Source organism: Phacochoerus africanus, chromosome 6, assembly GCF_016906955.1.
Source record: "Phacochoerus africanus isolate WHEZ1 chromosome 6, ROS_Pafr_v1, whole genome shotgun sequence".
NCBI lineage: Eukaryota > Metazoa > Chordata > Mammalia > Artiodactyla > Suidae > Phacochoerus > Phacochoerus africanus.
In genome coordinates, this window is record NC_062549.1 from 76,065,231 (window position 1) to 76,089,953 (window position 24,723).

A 24,723-nucleotide genomic window follows, 5' to 3' on the forward strand; every position below is an offset into this window, starting at 1 on the left:
CATCCTCAACAGCAAAGGCTTAGCTGCTCACCACGGGGCTGTGTCTCCCAACCCCCGCTGGAAACGGCCCCCTCCACTCTCTCGGCCAGTGGGCAGCCTGCCTTCTGCCCAGATAGGCCTTCCCCAAACTCCTCTTGGACAACCAATTTCTCGTCGCTCTACCCCCACCCTCAGTGGTCATTTTTCTGCCATGTGTACCTCTGACCACAGCTCTGCCATGGTTCCGATGCTCTTTAATATGCTCACTGCTGTCCTGTCGCCCAGATGGTAAACTCCTCCAGGGCAGAGGCCACACCCCAGGCCTTTTTGTTCTCATTCGTGTCTGTTGGAAGCCTCAGCCATGTTGCTACACCTCTTCCCCGAGCTGAGGAATGTTCTTTGGTAAATGAGCCAGGCTTTCACATCAGCACAGGCTATGTGTGGCCTCTGCTGCAGGAATCTGGCAGATGTTTTTGTGGCCAGAAAACCTGGCGTATTAATAATCAGTACACACCAGGTCAGTGTCCAAGTCCTGGCCGCCCCAGGGTTCACCGTTGGCCAGTCCCAAGGAGAGCTGTCCTGAGCAGAGAAAAGCAGAGGTTCCGAAGAACAAGAGGCCTGAGCGTTTTCTTTAGCAGAAACGACAACTGGTACATATCCTGTGACCAAGAGGAAAGTGTGTGTCGCTCGAGCAAGGCACGTAAAGTAAAGTAGACCCAGGCCAGGTGGCACCTGCCCACAGACCCAGGGTCCAGCGCTGCCTGGACGGCTGGGCAGCCCTCATGCCCATAACGGTTTGGTCTGCAGCATCCCTCCACGGGATACGTCAATCCTTTGCGCAAGTCCAACCAGGACACTCCCTGCATAAAACCAGCCTCCAGTCAACATACAAAACCCTTAGCACAGCTCCAAGGCTGCAGGACCATGACGGGCCCCCGCCAGTCCCCACCTCCCACTGGGACCATCTCCCTCCTGGATGCTGGCTCACACCTGCCCCCTTCACCTGGCAGCTTATCTCTCGGGTCTCAACAGAGAGGATCCCACCTTCTCCTCTGATGGGTGTGGTCCCAGGCCCCTGTCCTCACCTGTTTACCTGGTCACCGTGGGAACAGAAGCCCCTTAGGACACTCCTGCAACATTCCCATCATCACATACAAACTGAGCCGGAACCGGAAGAGCTGAAGCTGGCTGTGATCTCCAGGGAGGTCTGACCCTGTGGCTAATGGTGGTGATTGGGGCCCGCGTTTTTGGACACGCCTCTAGCACATGACTGACCACTCAAAGGGGCACTGGAGGCCCTGGTAGAGCCTCTAACATGACCACCAGGGACTCACATTGCCCTTATTCTTGGTGATGGATTTTAATGCTCAGCTCTTCAGAAGGGTTCTGGCAACTTGTTAGTAAAGCTTTTATCACACACACGTTCTGCATTTACACAAAATGCAATGTATTTTTTTTTTAAACATGATTCTCTGAAATGATAGACATGCAACAAGCCCAGTTTATTTTGGCTTTCTTTTCCATGTCAGAGCACTTTAAGGAGCTCATATTCCAAACAATAGTAATAGCATTCACCAAGGCCAGGATTCAAAACAATAGCACTCGCCACGTTGAGTAAACAATTGATATGGGAGCAAAATATAAGCTTTCAGATAGGGCTTGTTTTGAGGTCTTCAAAGAGCACAGTGCTCTTCTTATATAAAAAGTATTATTTCCCGGGTCTATATGTATTATTCTCCTTGGTTTCTTTCTTTCTGTTTTTAAACCTTAACCTCTCCCAACCCCCGTGCCTGGCTGTTGTATTCACTTTGGCTAAAGTAAATCCAGTTCTGTTTCGCAACAGAAGCAAGAAATAAGAGACGACTTTGGCTAATGGAATCTAGAATCAACTTTTCTTGCATGGAATTCGTCCTTTCTTCTCCAGGTCCCTTAGTCTAACAGTTGTCAGCGCTGCAGAAAGCTGTCACAGAAATGCATCACCCCCTGGCTCAACCGTCCACAGGGACCCAGGGAGGGGGGTGCTGGCCTCCTACTTTCTACTGCCCATTAGCTTGGAAAGGCTGGTTTGTGAGGGAGTTGTGTGCAGTGGCTCGGGTTTGGGGAGGGCAGAATCTGATTCAGGAGACTTGCTTTGTGGCCACAGGTATTTTACTTGGGTGAGGTGGTGACAAGTAGGTGGCTGACTGAGAGGTAGGCAGGTACATGCACAGGTGGGTAAAGAGACCTTAACAGCCACTACCCTTCGGCCACCACTAGCCAAACACGTTTTGTGCACCAGACACTCTTACATCCTTAGCTCCCAGTTCACGTTTCATTTGAATCGCAAATCCATTGGGTAGGTGTTATTTCCGTCATATACATGTAAGTGAGGCTTCACGAGAGACAAGCACCTGCTAAACCACAGAGTGAAGGAGAGCATGGCGTGTCTGACATACCACATTCCAGAAGGTTCCATCATCAAGAGTGCTCTATACTGGACAGATAACCAGATGCTCCTGGAACTCAGAGTTTTTATCGAGAGAATGCTATTTTACTGACAAGAGAGAAAAGTGCTTTTGACATTTCCTCCCAGAATCCATCGCTGTTAAGCCCAATTTCACCTCTCAGAAAAGCTGTCACAACCCACCCCCCAACCTCCAGGTACTGCTCAGGATCCCCATCTCAGGAAGCGCATACAAGCTTGGTTTGGGTGGTCTTTGTCCAGAACAGTATTTCTCAGCCTTTTTTCAGTATCGCCTTCTCCAGAGAAAAAGTTAATTAAATTAAAACTTTAAAATTAAGTACAAAGAAATAAGATTTTTGTCACGTAGGTCTGAGGTCTGACAGGCCACAAACTACTGTCACATCTACGGTTCTCATCCCCAAGAACCAATTTTCATTTCGAATTCTTGGTCTAGAAGATGCTAAACTGAGCAAAGAAGGTACCAAGCCATTTTGCCCCATGACTCAAAAGAGGGAAATAAGATGGATGATGATATATTCCTGGCTTGGGTGAGGTTAACACGCTGTCAGAATGAAAATAACCAGGCTAAAAGTAAGCAGGAAAATAATCTTTCATTCAAATAGCCCTATACACTGGGGGGCGGGGCGGGGGGCAGAGCTAGAACTGTCTTCCCCTTTGGAAATTTGATGGGGCTGAAAAGAAATTACTTTCCACGGTACAGCTTAGTGCAATGGTTTACAAGTGACTTTAATTTCCCTTCTGTGCATTTAGTAGTTAAATTAAGTTTTAACCCTCATGCCCATATTTCTTAACACTAGCTGTGTACCTGGGCATCTTATCTTAACCTGGACCTCATCCTAAACCACCTTCACCTGCATCCCTGGGTCCCTGTTACCTTCCCGGAGCTTGACTCTGACCCCGACTTATTCAATCAGAACCTGAATTTTAGCAAGCTCTCTGGATGATCTGTGTGCCCTGAACTTGGAGAAGTGCTGCTTAGAGCCAGTGCTTTTGAACATCAGCTATTTTAGGATTTAAAGTCCTAGACAGGCTGCAAGGAGATCTCGGTCTCAGCCTGAGGAGTGGGTGCACTCTTGTCCTGCTAAGGCAGGGCAAGGAAGTCCCCGTGCAGCTCAGCCGAGGAAAAGCAAAAGGAGCAGGAAAGCCCCAAGGCGGGAGACGGCCCAGTCCACCCCCCGCTCGAATGTGTGTGCTGAGCTTCTGTTTTCCCATCACTTACAGAGGACAACTCCAGTCCCACAGCTTGGGGGCAGGGGACCTGCTGCCTCTTCCTCCGCATCACGCCTCTGGGGCCAGGCTGTCACAGGGCTTGGGAAACATGTAACCTTTCAGCTTTAAATCATCTGAGGGGACTTGCCACCTCCTGGGCCACGTGGGCTCACCCCCGGCATCAGGCTCAGAGATGTACAAACACGAGAAGACCTTGATTTTCAAAACCACTTGCCAGTGCTCAAGAAGAACTAAAAATGTCTCTCTCATCTCCAAGGGCTAATTTCCAACTGTGTATTAGAGAGTCTGTGCGTGAAGCCACTGGAAGTCTGAAGCCAAAAGCCCCCCCATTACCTAAAATGAGAGTAACCATACACGGCGGTGCTCTGTTAGGGAGGCGAGTGTACTCCTGGTTTAGAGCTACCTGATTTAGGGTCAGAGGCGCTGGCTGTTTCGTGAACTCCTCCTCGGACAGCGCGGTGGGCGTCCGCCTCCCAGTCCCTCTTTTTTTACCTTCAGTGGAAACACGTAGTGATGTTTGCTCCCTCTGATGTTGCTCTGTGTGTGTGTGTGTGTGTGCGTGCGTGTGCGCATGCCTGCATGTGGGCACACACGGGGACCTCGGAGGACAGTGAACCACAAGGACCCCACCCTGAGCCCATAACTCTGCCGGGTTCTGGTGAAATTTCAGGCATCTAGCCCCCAGTGAAAGTTCTAGGCATGGAAAGATAATTGACAGGATGCTTCCCGAGTTCCAGCTCAAACCCATCTTGTCAGGTGCTACCCAAGCGGACCCCAGTCTTATGGGTGTTCCCCAGGGAGGCCTTTCAAGGGCGAGACCATCCGGCTCCCATCGATCAGCTCCCCAGCCCAGGACCTGAGGGGCTGGAGACATGCATGTGACCAAAGGGACACCCTGACCCCAAATACCAGGGCCCCACCCCCACACACACCCCGCCACTGCTAGTATGAAGGGGGTCGTGCCAACCCTCGCCAGAAGTGCCCACAGGCATAGCATCCTCTGAGTGGAGGTGACTCAGCCTCCCCTGCTGATGGGTGAGCTGCATCCGTTTGACCTCAGACCCTCCTCAGAGGTCATCACAGACACACCCTCTATGCCGTGGCATTGCCACTGTGTCTGTTTTTCAATATATCAGTATCTGTATATATGATTTTATAACCACACACAAATACATATAGACATATGGGAAGTTCTCAGAAGCCCAACATTTCATAAGGCATTTTGGCTTCTGCTCCATCTGCCCATCATTTTCTACCGAGCGGGCGCACACGCTTCTGCTGGGCAGGGTGGTGACAACACAGCATCTAGAGTCCCCTTCGCTTTGCAGATAATTTTTTTTCCAGGGTATGAGGTCGGAAATGTTACATCAGAACAAAGTTTCTAAAAGCATCTGAGTTGAGCATATGCCTTTAAATTCCCTCTCCAGCATCCTTGTTTAAGTAGAGTCTGTGCCTGCCCTTGAACGAGGAGAAGACAAAGTCAGCGGTCCTCGCACCCCTGCCCGCACTGCCTTTTGGAAACAGCGCAGCCCCTCTTCTCTCGTCATCAAATACATGTACTAAGAAGTGAGCTGCCAGGGATCACCTGAGGCTTGCAGGATGGTGACGCCTGGGACAGCGAATACTGAACACGGACACTGACGCTCATCAGGTATGCGTTAACACAGACTTATTTTATGTGGAACACAATTCTAGAGAAGAAATCGCAATTAAGTTTTACACACCAAGGCAGAGCTCAAAAAATCCCTCTTGCTAAGGTCCTTCCCTGCTGGCGATGACCACAGAGGTCATGCATCTTTGTTTTTCCCAGAAGCTCAACCCAAGCTGGGACCCCCTCCACACCCCCGCATGCCCGCTGCAGCCGCCAGCAGGCTCCCTGGGTGGGGACCTGAGGCTCGGCCACAGGCAGCACTCCCACACTTGCTCTCTACGAACGGTGCACTCAGCGCTCAGACCATGCAGGTGTCGCCAGAGAAAATAAAGAGATGCTCCGGGCACCCAACGGAGTGTTGGCCTGGATGGCCTTGCTGTGCAAGCCTTGCTCTACTGGTCTGTGTTCATGTGAATTCCCACCACAGTTCTGAGAAATGGGCAAGTAACAGGCTATCTTGCATGAGTGTTTTTTAAATTTAAAAAAAATATATCAAATTTTAAAAATTAAATTTTAAATTTTTAAAAATTTAATGAGAAGAACCCACATTTGAGTGAATTGGCAGAGGGAATAAAGAACCTAAGTCAGGGACTCAATGTGATCTCTCAAGCAAAGCTCAAATCTGCCCCAGGAAATTCCAGCCTGAATGAGAAACTGGAACTGAAAAACCTGTCTTTGAATTAGCCAGTTGGAAAACATTTGTCAGCTAGATAAGCAGTGAGAGAAATCGAACAAGAAACCTTCCAGAAAGAAGGAAAGAATGAAAATCTGAGTTTCTGGGGCTCTACCCATTTTATAGGAATGTTTGTCTCACTCTCTACATACGCGGAACGTAGATGTCAAATAATTTCTTTCAAAAGCCCTAGGAAGCCTATAAGACAATAATAACACTAATACTAATAAATTGGAACCGAGCAAATGGGTAAAACCTAGTCCCTCTGACAGGGTCTCAAGTCTCTCTGAAGGGTCCTCAATTCCAAACTGACCTAAAAAGACGATTTAATGACAACAGAAAAAGAAAATGCAAAGAAGGGAGTTTTCAAAAAAGAAATTTAAGAATACATCTCCTTGGTAGTCCAAATATAACACACAGCACTGCAGCATAGCCCGTGACTGTTTTCACAGAAGCATTTTTCTCTCTATTAATATCCATTGATCCTCTATCCTGGATCCCTACACTCTTTAATCCACAATTTGGAGGGAGAAAAGGCTGGAATAGAGTGCTCATTCCTTGCTATGTTCTGGGGTCAAAATTTCCTAAAAAATGTTTTAACTTTTGAGTTCCCGATGTGGTTCAATGGTTAACGAATCCGACTAGGAACCATGAGGTTGCGGGGTTCGATCCCTGGCCTTGCTCAGTGGGTTAAGGATCCGGCGTTGCCATGAGCTGTGTGGTGTAGGCCGGCAGCTACGGCTCCGATTCGACCCCTAGCCTGGAAGCCTCCATATGCCGTGGGAGCGGCTCTAGAAAAGGCAAAAAGACCAAAAAAAAAAAAAAAATTAGCTTTATTGGGTTATTACAATAGTCTTTCTTATTCCTCCTTTCCAAGCAAAACTTCTAAAAAAAAAAGACGTCTATCGTCTTGATGATGGTGGTGAGGATGGTGAGGGTGATGACAGCTACCATGTATTGGGGGACTACTCTGCCCAGGCACCTTGCCAGGCATTTGTAATCCTTAAAACAAGCCTATGAAGTAGCCAATATTCTGAGTAAAGATGAGAGAGCTGAGTCTTGGAGAAGAAAACATTTTTTCTGGATAGACTTGAATTTGAATACAAATCTGGCTGGTCCCACCGCCTGTGTACTTAACTATTTATCTATACTAGCTCCTTCCTTTAAAAGAAGCTACACACAGTAGAATGGTTGCAAACTGACAGCAGGGAAAAGGAGAGAAAGGAGAAATGATAACGAGATCATTTTAAAAGTGGCCAAGTTAGGAGTTCCCTTGTGGCTCACTGGGTTAAGGACCTGACATAATCATTGCTGTGACTCTGGTTATAGCTGCGGCGTGGGTTCCCTGGCCTGGAAGCTTCTGCATGCCTTGGGTGCAGCCAAAGGAAATAAAAAATAAAATAAAAAGTGGCCAAGTTAAAGTCTGCAGTCTGTAATGCCTGCATAGCTCATAGAGGGCAGAGTTTGACATACACAAACTCAGGGCTGGTGAAGTTCCATGACTCGGTCAAAATCTAGTCAATTCCAAAGCATGCAAGGACCCACAAGGCTTCAGGGAGACAGGATTTCCACAAAGACAACTTCACTGAATAATCACATTTAAGTCAGTAAATTTCTTTTCTTTTCTTTTTTTTTTTTTGTCTTTTTGCCATTTATTGGGCCGCTCTCGAGGCATATGGAGTTCCCAGGCTAGGGGTCGAATCAGAGCTGTAGCCACCGGCCTACGCCAGAGCCACAGCAACGCGGGATCTGAGCCTCGTCTGCAACCTACACCACAGCTCACGGCAACGCCGGATCCTTAACCCACTGAGCAGGGCCAGGGATCGAACCCGCAACCTCATGGTTCCTAGTCGGATTCGTTAACCACTGTGCCGCGACGGGAATGCCAGTAAATTTCCATAAAAGAGATTCACCTTTGTTAGTAGAAAAGGAAAAAAAAATTGTCAACTAATTCCCATAGACCTCTCCCAAAAACTTACTGGACCGCTTCACATCAATTAGGATGACTACTATAGAAACAAACAAACAAACAAAACAAAGAACCCCAAACCAGAAAATAAACAGTGTTGTTGAGGATGTAGAGAAATTGGAACACTTGTGCCCTGCTGGTGGGCATGTATAAAATAGTGCAGCTGCTGTGTAAAACAGAATGAGTGTTCCTCAAAAATTCAACATAGGACTGCCATCTGATTCATCATTTCCACTTCTGGGTATATACTCAAAATAAGTGAAAGAAGAGATGTGTAGAATATCTAATAGGTATTTGTACATTCCTGTTCATAGGAGCATTATTCATAATATCCAAAAGGTGGTAACAACTCCAGTGGCCATCCATGGATGAATGAAAAAACAAAACAGGGTCCATACAAACACTGGAATATTATTCAGCCATAGAAAGGAATGAAATTCTGAGACAGGCTACCACATGGACGAACCTTGAGAACATTCCGCTAAGAGAAATAAGGGAATCACCGAAGGGTGAATACTGGACGATTACACCCAGAGGAGACGCTTAGAGTATTGAATTCACAGGGACAGAAAGGCGAATGGTGGTGGCCAAGGGCTGGCGGGAGGGAGCGTGGGGGGGTTAATGATTAACGGGTACGCAGGGTCAGTTCCTCAACGGATGTCGGCGCTGTCTGCACAACCCCATGAATGTACTTAATGCCACTGAACCGTCCACTTAAAAATGGATGAAATGGTAAACCTCGTGTTACGTGTATTTTACCACAATTGAAAAATAAAACTACTCTGGGAGTTTCCAGCTGTAGGAAAGCAGGAGCGGAAGGTGGCCAAGGGGAGTGGCCAGTGCCCATCAACCAGTGGGCTCACGACCAAGGATATGGTTTGGTAGCTCGAGGTGGCACCCTGAATGGGGACACCCTTACATACCTGGAGGGGCCAAACCAAACTGGGTAGCGGTTGAAGCCCCTCCTATCACTTCCTCCCTGGGCTACTGTTCAGTCTAACCTCAAATAAACCCGACCTGAACACACAACTAGGGATTAGCAAGAAGTAGACCGATGATCGGGGATGCCTCAGAAGACAGCTGGACCGCCGTGACTGTGGATCAGAGACCTGGAATGAGTCATCTTGGGTTTTATACAAAACAGGGGCAAGCTTCTTCTCAAACTCTCAAGTTTTCCGCTCTGCAGAATGGCAATAAGAATAGCACCAAGCTGGCGGAGTCCAGATGAAACGGAAAGGAGAATTGAAGACGGCTCAAGGCAAGATGGGTATGAATGCTCACCGTTACTCACATCGGTACTGCTACTATTATTAACAAGACCCACTTCCAGATCTGGTTCCTCGTGGTGAACTGATGTCTCAGAGCAGAAGGGTCAGTGGGTGGGAAGCTGCCCACAGTGCCCACTGCTGCCCCTTTGCTGGGCGGCTGCTGGCACCCCTGGGAGAAGCTGCGATTAGACTCTATGTCCACTGATGAGGCTCCCTTACACCAGTGGCCCCAGGCTGTGAAGGAGTCACCTGTCCATGGTCACCCCCTCCCAGTCAGGAAAGAGACTCCCTGCTCTGTAGCCCCAGGACAGGGCAGTGAATCACTGACGCTAAGGTTAGGAATCTTCTTTGCCAACCATCTCCTCTCCTGCATCAAAATTTCCTTGCAGCTAATGTCATCTAGACGACCTGTCCCTGGTCTGTGGCTGTCACCTTGAAAGGAGCCAAACGTTCTCAATTTATCCAGGGACGGAGAAGGAAGAGAAAAATGATGGCTCTTCTGCCTGGGGTTTTGCAGGGGAGAGGGGGCGTGAGGGCTGGATCGGTGTTGCCTCTGGGGAGGAATGTGACCTGACTGGGTACGCCCCAAATGCTTGATTCTGCTCAGTTTTGAAAACAAGCTATCATGGTCAAGTGACTCAAAAACATTCCTACTCGGATCTGGTCATCTGGCAATGAGGGGATGAGGAAACAGGTACAGTAAGGTAAGGTCTATCCACAGAAATGATTTATTATTTATGTTTGTGAACAACGGGAGAGTCTTCAAATGTTCATCTACCAGGGGATGCACAGAAATCATGATACAGTCACAGGAAGGGATAAGTATATTGTAATAGAGGCAGACGTGTTTATGAAGAGTTTTTAATAAAATGAAAAATTATAATACCTGGCTCAGGACATAAAAAACAGTACATACAGTACAAGCCTCAAGTATAATTAAAATAATAACTAAAAGGATAGATGATGGCGAACCAATAAAAAAATAGGCAAAAAGCTTAAAGAAACAGTTCCTAGGAAAATAATGCAAACAAAGAAGAAATATAGGAAAAGATGCTTGACCTCATCTAGAGTAAATAAACACAAATTACAATAAGGAAATACTGAACTTGACCTGTCGGACTGGATTAGAGAGTGTTAATGATACCTAGTTTGGGCAAGAGGATGAAGCAAGAGGTACTCTCAGTTTTTGGAAAGACTTTGAGGCATAGCCATCATGATTTAAAATGTATTCGCTCTTGGAGTTCCCGTTGTGGCTCAGTAGTTAACGAATCCGACTAGGAACCATGAGGTTGCAGGTTCAGTCCCTGCCCTTGCTCAGTGGGTTAAGGATCCGGTGTTGCCGTGAGCTGTGGTGTAGGTTGCAGACGCGGCTCGGATCCTAAGTTGCTGTGGCTCTGGCGTAGGCGGGCAGCTACAGCTCTGATTCGACCCCTAGCCTGGGAACCTCCATATGCCGTGGGAAGCGGCCCTAGGAAAGGCAAAAAGACCAAAATAAATAAATAAATAAATAAAATAAAATGTATTCGCTCTTTTGGTAAAAGTAGATCTACAACCTAGAGTTTGCCCTTCAAACATACACAAGTACACACGTTACCATACACCATTTGTTAGGGTCAAAACAAAAGTAAACAGAAAACCATGTAAAGGTCCAGCAATAAGGGAAGAGTTAAACAAAGCAAGGGACCCTCCTGCGCTGTTGGTGGGAATGTAAGCTGGTACAACCACTACAGAAAACAGTATGGAGGTACCTTAGAAAACTAAACACAGAACGACCATATGACCCAGCAATCCCACTCTTGGGCATATATCCAGACAAAATTTTCTTTGAAAAAGATACATGCACCCCTACGTTCACCACAGCCCTATTCACAACAGCCAAGACAACCTAAGTGTCCATCGACAGATGAATGGATTAAGAAGATGTGATATATATATATATATATATATATATATATATATACACACACACACATACACACAATGGATATTACTAAGCTATAAAAAAGATCAAAATAATGCCATCTGCAGCAACATGGATGGAACTAGAGACTCTCATACTAAGTGAAGTAAGTCAGAAAGAGAAAGACAAATACTATATGATATCACTTATATCAGGAATCTAATATATGGCACAAAAGAACCTATCCACAGAAAAGAAAATCATGGATATGGAGAACAGACTTGTGGTTGCCAAGCAGGGGCGGGGGAGGGGGAAGGGGAGGGAGGGAGTGGGATGGAATAGGAATTTCGGTTTAATATATGCAAACTATTGCCTTTGTAATGGATAAGCAATGAGATCCTGCTGTATAGCACTGGGAACTATATCTAGTCACTTATGATGGAGCATGATAATGTGAGAAAAAGAATGTATATATGTATGTGTGACTTGCTGTGAAAGAGGAGAAATTGTTAGAACACTGTAAACCAGCTATAATGGAAAAAAATAAAAATTATTAAAAATTAAAAACAAACAAATAGGACATCTATACAGGAGAATACTAAAACTCTTTAAAAGAAAGAGGAGAATCATTCTGAACTGAAATTAAAAAGTGGCCAAGATATATTAAGCTATAAAATTGTGACATAATGCATATTGTATAATTCCATCTGTAGGGGAAAAAAGCCATAATCTATACTAATATCTAGAAGGGTGCATTAGAATTGTTAAAACTGGGACCAAGGAGTCAGGGTGTAAGTTTTTTAATTTCTAAGCTATGGCATAGTTTGACTTTTCTTCTTTTTAAATCCACGATCAATGCTAATGCTTTAAAAATCATTAGAAAAATAAATAAAACTGAAATACAGCACAAGAACACACAAAAATGCTTGTATGTTGCCTTTGGAATCATAAATTCTGAGTGTTTTTCCCCCCATAATTTTCTAATAAACACTTGCTGATTTCCGATAAGAAAAAAACCTTTTTTCTTTTCTTCCTTTTAGGGCTGCACCTGCAGCATATGGAAGTTCCCCAGGCTAGGGGCTGAATCGGAGCTACAGCCTACACCACAGCCACAGCAATGCAGGATCTGAACCACATTTGCAACCTACACCACAGCTCACGGCAACGCCAGATCCCTGACCCACTTGATCAAGGCCAGGGACTGAACCTGCATCCTCATGGATACTAGTCAGGTTCTTAACCAGCTGAGCCACAATGGGAATTCCAGAAAAAAAAAACTATTTAAAAAAAAATGAGATCTGATATAGATTCACATTTCCCTAGAATTTTCCTGGGCATGAATACTTGCTTTGCACTATGTTAACTTTGAAGAACTTTCAGGATCATTCATTAAGTACATATTTACATTTATATAATCATATACACATACCTATGTGTATGTATCACAGCGAGTTAATAGAGAACGGCTAGCTGGGGCTTTCCAATGTTTAAATGTTGGGAGCTGGCCAACAGGTGCACAATCGAGATCTTCACCGGTCAAGAGGCAGGTGCTTCCATGACACAGAGCCCACCCTGGTCATTCTGTCACAGATGACGTGGGAGATGGGAGAAGAGCTAACAAGAGCTGGAAACACTGCGTTTTTAAGAAGAGCCCGCCAGCCACCTGCCTCTTCCACGTGAATCCTAGCCGGATCGCCTCTGCAGCTTGTACAGTGAGGCTGAGGGCCCTGCCAGCACCCAGAGAAAGTCCACAAAGGAATCTGAGAGAGGAAAAACTTCGTTCATTTAAAGTTCTTCCCAAATTAAATGCATCCGCTGCTGGCTGCGCTGTTCAATGTTTCATTTCTAACTTGCCATCCCTCCTGGCGTTCTGTACTCCACAGAGAATGTGGAACAAGGCAGCTTTTGTCTTTTCAAAAGGCCCAGATACTTCTATGCTACTTGCTTCTTTTCTCACTTTTATTTCAACCAGTAAAGTTAGCTTTATGCCGGAAAGTCAACACAGTTACGGGGAGGGAAGAAGGAATAGATCAGGAAAATACTTATGGTTAAACATACCTGAGGCGGGACCAGAAAACGTTCAAAACACATGTTCTTCTAATTCCTCGTTCAGAGTTGTGTGAGGCAGAGAATAAAGGCTCTGCTGTTTTAAACGGAACACAGGCAGGCCCCCTCCCCCCGGCCGCTTGGGTCAATGCAGTCAGTCAACAAATATTTATTGAGTACCTACTGCATACAAGGCCCTGTGCCAAGGGTCGGGGACACAAAGGTAAATAAGAGTTTGCCCCAGTATTCACGGTGAAGGACGTGTGCTGCAGGAAACAGAGGCGAGGCCGAGAGACAGAGATAGAGAGAGCGAGAGACTGAGAGATGGAGAGAGAAATTTTCAGAGAAACAGAGAGACAGAGACAGAGTGAAAGGGGGAGACAGAGACTCTGAGAGAGAGAGAGATGGAAATAGAGAGACAGAGGCAGAGAGAGGAAGGGAGGAAGAAAGAGAGAGAGAGAGAGGGAGACAGAGAGACAGCGAGAGAGCAGAGAGCAGAGTGGGCTTGGGGGAGACACTAAGCCAGCAGCCTGGTGGAGGCAGTGGCACTGGGACCTTGCCCACAGGCCAATGGGAGTTTTCCCAAGTGTGATGGAAGCCACTGAAGATGTGTCTCAGCAGGGGCACAAAATCATCTAACGTAAGAGATGCAGAGCAGTCAAACTCTCCGGGGCTGGTGGCCAAGGGCCAGGGTGATCTGGCAGTAGGGCTGAGTGTCAAATCATTCAGGAAGATGGAGAAGTGCCCGAGCTGGATATTGGGGGTGGCCCAGCAACGTGAATGTCCTCAGTGCCACTGGCTGTTCACTGAAAAACGGTTAGATGGTAGGTTTTATGCTACGTCTCTCTGACCACAATAAAAACGCAAAAACTAAATTCATCCAGTTGGCTCTGCCTACTCCACGGAGCTTGCAAAGACGAAGGGAAAGAGACGAGCAGGAGACTCTACTTGCAGGGGCGCCAGGTAAAATCAAAGGGACAGCTCTGCTCACAAATTATTTGAGGGGTGTCCAAAATCCAAATGTCTGCCTCTGGCAGCACCAGTCCAGAGGTCCCTGCCATCGCCAGATGGGAGCTGATGGGGGGAGGGGGGCGGGAGATACATTTTGGAAAAAGAACGAGAGGGTTTGCTCAAGCAGATGCCCGATGCCCAGGGTGGGGAGGCTGGCTGCGCCCTCCGGGTTGGGCTGTGCAGGGGCCCTGGGGGGTTGGAGGCTTGAGACCACCTGGGAAAGGCTCTGGGCTTGGGGCAGGGGGCGAGGCCGGGGAGCGATGGAGGCTGACCTGGCCTGGCTGACCTCCGGCGGCCCCGTGGTCACCATGGCGTCCCTCAGGCCCTTGGACAGGACCCCAGGCTGACTGCCAGGGAAGGGGTCAGAGGCGAGGTCCCAGGGAGGCAGAAGCACAGCGCCCCATCACGAGGGCCACTGAATCGGGGTTCCGCTGTGCTGCGTGGAGACAGCGAACGTGTCCCTGGTGAAACCCCACCCTGACCTCAGAGTGAAAGCTGGGGACAACAAACTGCTCTTAAATTGGGGAGGGGGCTGCGTTTGACAACTCAGTTTCAAAGAAGCATTACTCTGGATTTTTATGAAACCCTCCAGCGATGTAACACAAACGTCCTAAAGCATGTGTTCCCGGGACAGGGGAAAAAACTTTTTCCAAGGGAAGCCTACAAAACCTTGGTTTTAAAAGATCCAGCATGTAAAGGTCACCTGAAGCCATTTTATTTCTTTTTTTTTTCCTGCATAGGAAAAAAAAAATCAACATGAACCTGCTTTTATTTATTTATTTTTTTAGCTATTTCTTGGGCCTCTCCCGCGGCATATGGAGGTTCCCAGGCTAGGGGTTGAATCAGAGCTGTAGCCACCGGCCTACGCCAGAGCCACAGCAACACAGGATCTGAGCCACGTCTGCAACCTACACCACAGCTCACAGCAACGCCAGATCGTTAACTCACTGAGCAAGGGCAGGGACCGAACCTGCAACCTCATGGTTCCTAGTCAGATTCGTTAACCACTGCGCCACGACGGGAACTCCTGAACCTGCTTTTAAAAACAAGGGCCCAACAATTCCATTCAAGTAATAACAGAAATAGGTGGTCTGGGGGAGCCTGGAGGGAGAGGCGGAGGCGGAGAGAAGGAGGAGGAAGAGCAGCAGGGTAGGTCGGGAGACAAAGAAAGGGTTCCAGAAACGCGGCGGGAAGAGGAGGACCCGGAACAGGACCTGGTGGCCAAGTTCCCAGGGCTCCCTTGTTGCAAAACCGTTTCTCCGTCTGCTCAGGCCCCTGCCTCCTCCTTGAGTGCCGTCCCCCAGGACCACGTCCCTCGTCCCGAGGCTGGCTCGCCCTGGTCCCTCTCCGCCCTTTGCCCGGGGCTGCCCTGGGCCCTCCTCCGCCCCCTCACCACCCCCACCCCATCAACGCCCCTGAAGGCACCATTCACAGGGTCGCCTCTAGAACTTTCTCCAGTTCACAGCTCTCTTCCAAGCTCAGACACTGCACTAAATAAAGCACCAGAGCAACTGGGTGTCCTTGGATGCTGCAGCCTACACAGCAGAACCAACGTCATCAGCCCACACCCCGTGCCCCCCAAATTCAGTGCCCACAGTGCCAACTGCTCAGCTGCCCATCCAGACACCGGTGTTGCCTTTGCCTTCTGCTTCTGCGCCCCGTGATGTGGGAGCTCATCTGCTCAGCGCACCCTCCCTCCCGGGACCATGGCTCCTCTGCACGTCTGCACACGCGGCCTGGGCAATCCTGGACGTGCGGGTTTCCTGGCCCCTCATCCCCACCTGGACGCTCTTGTGCGCCCTCGTTGGCCCTCAGGAACAAGGAGTCAGCTTCGCCAAGCGCCGGCCCTGATGCTCGGCTCGCGCTCACCTGGTCCTGGGCCGCTGGTTTTCCTCTCCAGACTCCACATGAACGCCCTCAGAGCTCAGGCTCGAAGACCAAGGCACACTTGGGCTTTTGGGGGACAAGGATGGGATGAGGCCGGGAGCCTAGAAATCTAACTCGGACAGAAAAATTTCAGGATGAGTCCTGCCCACGTCGGGTTTCCCTTTAAAGATGAGCTTGGACTGGAACCCAGACAGGCCCCTTCCTCTTCCATCCCCCTTTCCTCGCCTCTGGTTTAGAAAACAAAACAACAACAAGTCAAACAAAACCAAACCTTCGGAGCAGAAGAGCAGAGCGCCCTGTGGTTCCTACAGTGAGCACCTGGGGGTGTCAGAGGCCTCCGGGGAGGTCCGAGTGCAGGTTACAATAAAGACAAGCAGCACCCACGGTTCCTCAAGCTAAAAGAGAACGCAGAGCAAAACTGGAACTCCCGAGAGACTGCTGGGTGTAATCATTTTTTGCTTTTCTCAAATACATCTTTGTCTGTCTGCAAAACAGTTAACTGCTCCTCCTACATAACCCATAACCTGTAACCCGTAAATGAGTAGACAGTACTCATCTTTCTTAGTATGCCTGTCCCACTCCCTTGTACCCCGCTTCCCTGAGCCCTTATTCACCAAGTGCCCTCAGCCGGGGAAAGCCAGCTGCCTGCTTAGGACAAGATCCCCTGAACTGTCCCCCTGCAGCCCCCATCGAGTGCCTCATACACACTGTTAAATCTAAGCCCCGGGTAATGAACCCTGATCCCTCCCAAACCACGCTGCTTTGATTCTAGCCTTGCCGGCTTCCAGGGTGAGTATCAGAAGGGGAAATTTTTTGGTGACTTATAGTCGTCCTGGCCAGAAATTACCGCCCCCGGACGAAATCCCACCCAGAGAAGAGGCAGGTCTGGCACATCAACCAGAAATCCCAACACCTCCCCTCTTGGTTAGCCAAAAGCTTTCTATTGGTGCTAAAAAGTCCCCCAATCAAAATGAAAACAGGAATTAACTTTCTGCCTTATTTGCTGTTAAACAACCCTTCACAGTTCCTCTGCTTAAATATGCTAAACACCCCAACTACCTACTAGAAAAAAAAAAAAGTTCTCGTTTTACACTATTTTTAAATGACAGTTTCCTCTTTCAGCTTTTCCAGAAGGAAACTGCATCTGATCCAGTTTTGCGCTCTGACAGTCACTCTCCTTTCATGGGTCCAGTTTGTATGTTTTCACAGCTACAGCTGAAGCCTGACGAGAACCACCTGTGTCTATAAGATCTTTTATTTGGGGAAAGGCGTCTAAGCAAGGGCTCTCAGTGACACACACTAGGGGACTGAATGACACAGGCTGGTGGCCCGGTGACCCCTTCAGCCAGGGTGGCACGTGCTCAGGTAACTCTGTGGCATTAATTATCTCAGAGTGCTGGCTGTCTCCGCCCGGAGGAGGCTCTTGTGTTGGAAAGAAGGTCTGAGCAGGGGCCTCCCTGGAGTCCTGTGGGAGAATCCCCGAGTAAGGAGGGGAGATGAACCGAGACGGGTGAAGGGACCTGGATTCTTGGATGAAATGCAAACCAGTCTGTCACCTGACGTTTCCACTTGCCCCTGCATCCGAGTCAACATCTCAATGTAATTCTTCCCCCAGTTTAAGCAAACTGTGATGACACTCCTTTTTTTTTTTTTTGTCTTTTTGCCTTTTCTAGGGCCACTCCCATGGCATATGGAGGTTCCCAGGCTAGGGGTCTAATTGGAGCTGCAACCACCAGCCTACGCCAGAGCCACAGCAACGCGGGATCTGAGCCGCATCCGAGACCCACACCACAGCCCACGGCAATGCTGGATCCCCAACCCACTGAGCAAGGCCAGGGATCGAACCTGCAACCCCATGGTTCCTAGTCAGACTCGTCAACCACTGCGCTACGACAGGAGCTCCCATGATGACACTCTTGATTAACGGTTAATACTAATAAAGGTTTCAAATATCGTGCAGTTGCTTCGTTATATTATATGCGGGTGGGGGAGGGGCAGAGGGAAGCCCTGGGTTGGACAATGAGATCCTAACTTGCCTTCTAGATTCTTTACAAAGAGATCGAGTGAGGAGACTGGCTCCTTGGCGACTACTCTAGAAGCTTCCCCAGAACGGCTCCCTCCAGACACTTCAGACCAAACCGACCACCAACACACTGGTCAGTTCCAACTTCAAGTCTTACAAAGGGTCTGGATGTTTCCTCGGGCAGTAGATGCTGTCATCGGAAGCTCTAATGTCAAAGGTCTTTGACTCAACAGGCTGAGACTCACATGATCGTTTTCCCAATTTCCAACTTAAACGCTGCTTGAAGTTTAACACCAGGAGGTAAAATGTATCTTGAGAAAGATCTACATCTTGGCGATAGAGGTTTTTTTTGGGAAAAAAAAACCCCACTAAAGATATTAATTCTGATAATCCATGAAAGGGGAAAATGCATATCAGCACAGTGTCAGGTGCAAAATGATCCAGGGGCGACTCTGACCATGGAATGACTGTGGATGCAGAGGAAAGACCCAGTTATCTAGGATCAGAAGACCCAGAATGGAGCCCAACCATTCTACCTACTAGTCTACAACTTTGGACAAGCCCAAGGTCACCCCTTCATCTGTAAAACATATTAAATATCAACATAAATACTTTCAAAGTTGTTGGGTTCAAATAAGATGATGGAGGCAGGGATGCTTTATCAACTAGGAGGAGTTAAATATTACTTGTTGCTATGTAGCTATAGCCACAACTTTGTCCTGTTTTTATTGCAGTTTTGCTCACCCATAATAGTTTGACTTTTGGTAATTTTTTGTACTTCAGGGATCGTGCCTCCAAAGACCAAGAAATGGTTCGATTGCCTCGGCCTGAATTACAAGATGATTTATCTGACCTGACGATGTATTGCAACTGGACGTCTCCCTTCCTTCCTTTTGATCCCTGTTTGACAAGTCGCAGTTGTCAAATGACTCCACCTCCGCCTCTGCTGAGGGAATTCCCACAGATTTCACTCCCTCCTCCTTCCAAGTTCGTTTTTCTTCTCTTACAAGAGGCAAGGGTCAGAAGGAATCTGGTACCATCTCTCTGCTTTGAAAGCATTGTGGTCTGGAGGTGGGCACCTGCCATCTGCGCCCACAGGGACGGAATCGTGAGCCACCACAGCTGCTGACCCTCAACGCCCCCTGAAGGAAGCTCCTGGTGAAGACCAGGAGAGAGGCGCTTTGTGCTCCGGAAAAACTGGCACAACAGGTCTTCAGATACTTAGATATTTTCAGGAGAAGATTTTATGAGCCCAATTCTTATATCTTCTCGTATCTAGAAAAGCACTGAAATCCTTCACGGTGATGTCTGCTCCCTGTGACTAGCAGTGACCTTCACATGACCAGCAACGACCTTCTATAAAAGTGGGTGCTTGGTTGCCTGTACCTCCCCTTCCCTAAAAACCACATGTAACAAAAACACAATGAAACAAAACAAAAACAAAAGACAAACAAATCACATAGATACTGGCCTTCCCCTGCCTCTCTGCAGCAGTTTCGCAGAGATCTCAGAAATGCGGCCTCCTGGGCTCTAGTCCTCATTTTGAGCCAAATAAAACTTAACTCTGAACTTTTATTTATTTTATTTTTTTTTGTCTTTTTTTTTTTTTTTTTTTTTTTTTGTCTTTCTAGGCCTGCACGCATGGCATATGGAGGTTCCCAGGCTAGGGGTCCAATCGGAGCTGTAGCCACTGGCCTACACCACAGCCACAGGAATGCCAGATCCGAGCCGCATCTATGACCTACACCACAGCTCACGGCAACCCCGGATCCTTAACCCACTGAGCGAGGCCAGGGATTGAACCCGCGTCCTCATGGATGCTAGTCGGGTTCGTTAACCGCTGTGCCACTAAGGGAACTCCTGAACTTTTAGGTTGTGCATGTTTTTCAAGTCAACCATATCAGACTTCCTTTGCAAAGGGGTCATTTTCCTACTTCAGCACAAAAAGCACAAGATGGATTCATTTGATACAAGAATAAAAGCCCTGGATAACTCTGATTTCATTGGGATTTCTTCATCCCCATGAAGAGATGAGCAAGGTGGAGGGGGTGCTGGGAAATGGACAGGGGAGTGTGGGCTATGCCTGGACCACCCTAGACAGAGGTGATGGAATCAGCTCTTCAGGCAGGGAGAGGCTCTCATGTGCCCTCCCCCACTTCCCCTGGGGGTGCTGGGAAAAAGGAAGGGCATGGGGTATGGGGAAGCAGGCGTGGAGAGAGGGGGGAAGAGGCCGGAAGAGAGTCCGGGCACAGCCCCAAAGCTGCCCCTCGCCGCCTGCCCTTGTTCTTCGGGGGCTGGGAGTAAGTCAACCGGTTTATTCCTCCTCTCAGTCTCCCATTGCAAAAACCTGCTGACTTTAACTGTATCCTCTGTGAACCCTCAATTTCCCAAATCTCGGAGGCCATGGACAATGCTGATGGAAGAAAGAAAGTATAAACACGGGAGTTCCCGAGGTGGCTCAGTGTTAACGCACTCGCCTAGTCTCCAAGCGGATGTGGGTCCGAGCCCTGGCCTCACTCGGTGGGGTAAGGATCTGGCGTGGCTGTGGCTGTGGTGTAGGTCGGCACCTGCAGCTCGGATTCACCCCCTAGCCTGGGAACTTCTATATGCTGCAGATGCATTTGGAGTGGATAAGCAATGAGACCCTGCTGGCTAGCACAGGGAACTGTATCTAATCACTTGTGATGGAACATGATAGAGGATAAGGTGAAAAAACCCAGTTATGTATGTATAACTGGGTCACATGGTGATACTGTGGAAAAAAAAAAGAATGCATATACGTTTATAACTGGGTCACTTTGCTGTATAGCAGAAATGGACAGAACACTGTAAATCGACTATAATAAAAAGTTCAATGTACTTTACAGCTTAGTAATTGTTGGAGCCAAAGCCCCACGTGGATGGACACAGCTCCTCTTCTGCATTACCGTATCTCCACCCTGTAGTCAGGTGGAAGAAGGGGCAGGAAAGGCTGGATCATAAGTACCCGGGTCCTGTACTGCCTTGAGCCAGCTTTAGTACTATTTACTCTTAAGTTCTTCACTATGAGAGAGATGTTCATTCCTGGCCCAGGAGGGAGAGGAAATGGAGAAAAAAATGCAGAGCTGACTTTCTTCGCACAGAGATGATTTCAGAAAAGTACATGAAGGAAGAGGAGGAGGCGTGAGTGAGGTGGTCAGTCCCCAGCCATCGAGGGACTGACAGCTTCACTGCAGGCGGGGCCCAGGTGTGGTATATGATGTCAGCCAGACTGAGGTGGCCTGGCCCCATCCTCACGGCCAAGGTGCAAACCCCTCCCAGAGCATCAATATTATAAAACGAAGAGTGGGGAGCAGATGAAACAGATGACAATTAAGGGACCACGGAAGGGCTCACAAGGGCCCCCTGGAGGGAAGGGCTGGCGAAGGGTCTGGAAGAGATTTGTGGGGAACCAGGATGGACTCACAGAGGTGGGATTCAGTTGTCAAGACAGCGAGTTTCATGTGGGGCCCTTGGCTGGGGCCTCCTGGGTGGTGCTGAGTCCCCCACGGACCCTTCACACGCCTGCTCTTAAACTAGACGTTGTACCTGGGGGTCACCTCTAGGGAAGCAAGCCTGAGACAGGTAGGCGTGAACTGGGCTCTGCTCACAGGCCTAGGCGGTGACTACCCGTGGTGGCCTCCATTGCCCCAGGCCCTCCTGGAACCTACAGCCTGAAAGTCACGCTCAGGGCCAGGTTCTGCGATAACTTACTTTGCAATCTACAAAGGTTTAGACCGCAACCTTTCCCCCCCCCAAATTGTTTTTGTTAGAAAAAATTAACCTTTGAAGTAATGGCAACAATTTAAAAGTTAAAGAATAGATACAGAGGTCTTGACTTGGACCTTAAAAACTCTGAAATGTCAAGATAAGCTATCAAGCTCATCTTGAAAAGACAAGCTATCAAGCTATCTAAAACCAAATGCAAAATACACGGGAGACAAAATAAAGTCCTGCCCAGGAGCAGTGTCCGGTGCCATGTGCTCATCTCCACGCCACAGAACAGCAGCCACAGTCAGACCCTGGGACGGAGACGGGGACGGCCACGCTGGCCTCCAGGTGGCATGCCCACTTTCCCACATCCCCATAGCCCCCTGGGACAAGCCTTGAGGACTCTCCCCATGCCCTCATCTACGTGGGGATGTCCAGATCACCAGCCCTCGTGGCCTCTCCTTGCTGCACGGTGGTGGTTTTCAAACTGTGGGCCTGGAACCCTGAGGGTCCCCCAGAGCCTCTTGGCGGGGGGGCGTAGGGAGTTTGAGGAGAGGCCCCAAAGCTGGGGATGCTTCCCCAGGCCCCTCATGCAGCTCTGCTTCTCTCCACGCTGGATCTCAGGGTCAGAGCTGTCCTCTGATTGGCTGCTCAGATACGAAACCCACCCAGCTCCCCAGACCCAGGGACAAGGTGGACGACCTCCCCGCCATGGGGCCATCGCTCCCAGGTCCCCTCACCATCCAGAGCAGGCCCAGAAGCCCGGGTCCATGTCCCCCCATTTAGACCTAACCTCAAACAACATCCCCTTAAAGGAGAAGAAACTGATCCCATGTGACAGGTGAATAAACTAACCCAAGGGGCAAAGCCCTTTTGACAGTGGTGACCGAGTGGTAGAGCCACAGTGCAAACTCCAGTCCAGACGCTAGACTCTGGCTCTGCCCATAGCACTCAGCTGCTCAGGATGTGTGTCTTGAACCTTTCCTCCTAGAAGCACCTTACGCAGGGATTAATTCCTTTGGTCTCAATTACCCAACTTTTTTTTTTTGGTCTTTTTAGGGCTGCACTTGTAGCATATGGAAATTCCCAGACTAGGGTTTCAAATCGGAGCTGCAGCTGCGGGCCTACACAACGCCAGATCCTTAACCCACTGAGTAAAGCCAGGGATCGACCTGCATCCTCATGGATACTAGTTGGGTTCCTAACCCACTGAGCCACAATGGGAGCTCTTTAACTCCCCAGCTTTTCAAAGAGGGTCTGAGGCAGAAATGGGAGTGGGAAGTGAAGACCATAAAGACCCCCGTTCCCCAGAACGTCCAGAAGTCTCTCGTGCTACTTTGGGGTTAGGGTGGGTGGCCTTCCCAACACAACCGCCCGGGACCAATACTGAGAAACGAGCAAATGGCCACAGACTAACAGGCGCAATGAAACTATTAAGCTGTGGCCGGCACCATTCACACGTCGTAACCGGCACAGTGCCCGCTACGGGTAACTTCCCTCTCCTCCTAAAGATACTTCAGAAAACATGGTTGCAACTTTCAGGCTCACACCAGAAATACAATGAATGACTATTTCTTAGAATCCTAAAGACCCATCCAATGAGATGGAGTGACGGAGCAGAGTAGGAAGGCAGAAGGGCGCTCTGTTCCCAGAGCTTGGAGGACTAAAAAGCATCAGTATTTAAATTACATCCCACTGCATCACTTAGAAGAGGCTGGGCTTGCACCGCGCAGAGCTGCTTCTCCAAAATGCAGCGCAAAGCGGTCCGTTCAGTTCAGCGGCTGGGTTCCTTCCGGTCTCTGGGCAGAAATGAGGACACAATAAAGAGGCGGATCCGGGTCCGAGATGATGGCATCTAAGCCAACCCTTGACACTGCACATGCATTCCAGCGGAAACACCCATCACTGCCTCCAAGTACCTGTCCCGTGGTGGGTCCTTCTGTCCTCACCCCACTGGAATGCCCTCAACACAAAGGCCTCTCCCTGGAGTCCGCATCACCCAGGTCTGAACCAGGAGGTTAAAGCACACAGACGGCGCACCCGCTTTGTCCTACGTCACCTGAGCAGAGAAGTCAATCAGCTTCGGAAGCAGCACTTTGCCCCCTTCGTCGCTCTTCAGGAAGTCCAGCAAGCTGCCTGTGGGTGGAGGAGGAGCAAGTCAGCGCAGTGCAAACACACAAGGAAAAATCAAAACAAAATGCACACGATCGTTGCTATTGGTAGGGTGTGTGGGGGGAGACCCACACAAAATTGTAGTTCTGCACGGTCACAGTGCCTTCTCCCGACATCGGTCACACTCCTCCAACCTGTCACCTCTGACTTCTGTGAAGTGGACATGAGCTCCAAATAAGAAAGAGTGACTACAGAGCATGTGGTACACCTTCTGCAGCCCCCACTGACAGGGCTTCTCTGGGACAGACACTAGCCAGTCCTCCCAGCGGGCTGCCCCTGCCCGCAGCAGGCCCTGGGCTGGGCTACTCCCCTCCGTGTCCAGCACGCTCTCAGCCCACGCCCCAGGCGCCCCGTGAGTATCTGATGAACCAGCTTGCTTTGGAAGACAGTCCTGCCTGAGGGGGAGCGTGCCCACAAGCAGAGTCTCCTGCTTCCTGTGGCTTGCTCTCTGCCACGTGACCTGCTTTTCCCTCTGGAACTTACAGTGCCAACCTGAGGGTGGCCTTGGGCAGGTCCCAGGAGCTCTGCCAAAGTCCACGTGGGACAGATTTAAAGCAGGTGCCAGGCCTCTGGCTGGGAGTCGGGGTTCAGTTAATGATGCTCACTGCCTCATCCACAAAACCCAACACAGACTCATGGCACCTGGCCTGAGATTGCTGGAAAGATGAGGTGAGGTTGCCCAGCAAAGGTATCAAGAACAGCCTGGCACATAGTAATTGCT

The 24,723-nt window shown here is 49.0% G+C and overlaps 1 protein-coding gene across 4 annotated transcripts in view; it reads right to left on the minus strand.

Annotated features, from left to right (window-relative positions):
• Positions 1-24,723, minus strand: part of LYN (LYN proto-oncogene, Src family tyrosine kinase) — a 107,509-nt gene that overhangs the window by 10,374 nt on the left and 72,412 nt on the right. For all 4 annotated transcript variants that reach the window (XM_047783904.1, XM_047783903.1, XM_047783906.1 and 1 more), the window contains exon 10: positions 23,890-23,966. In XM_047783904.1, coding sequence (XP_047639860.1) covers positions 23,890-23,966 — 77 coding nt within the window. The remainder of the gene's footprint in view (positions 1-23,889; positions 23,967-24,723) is intronic.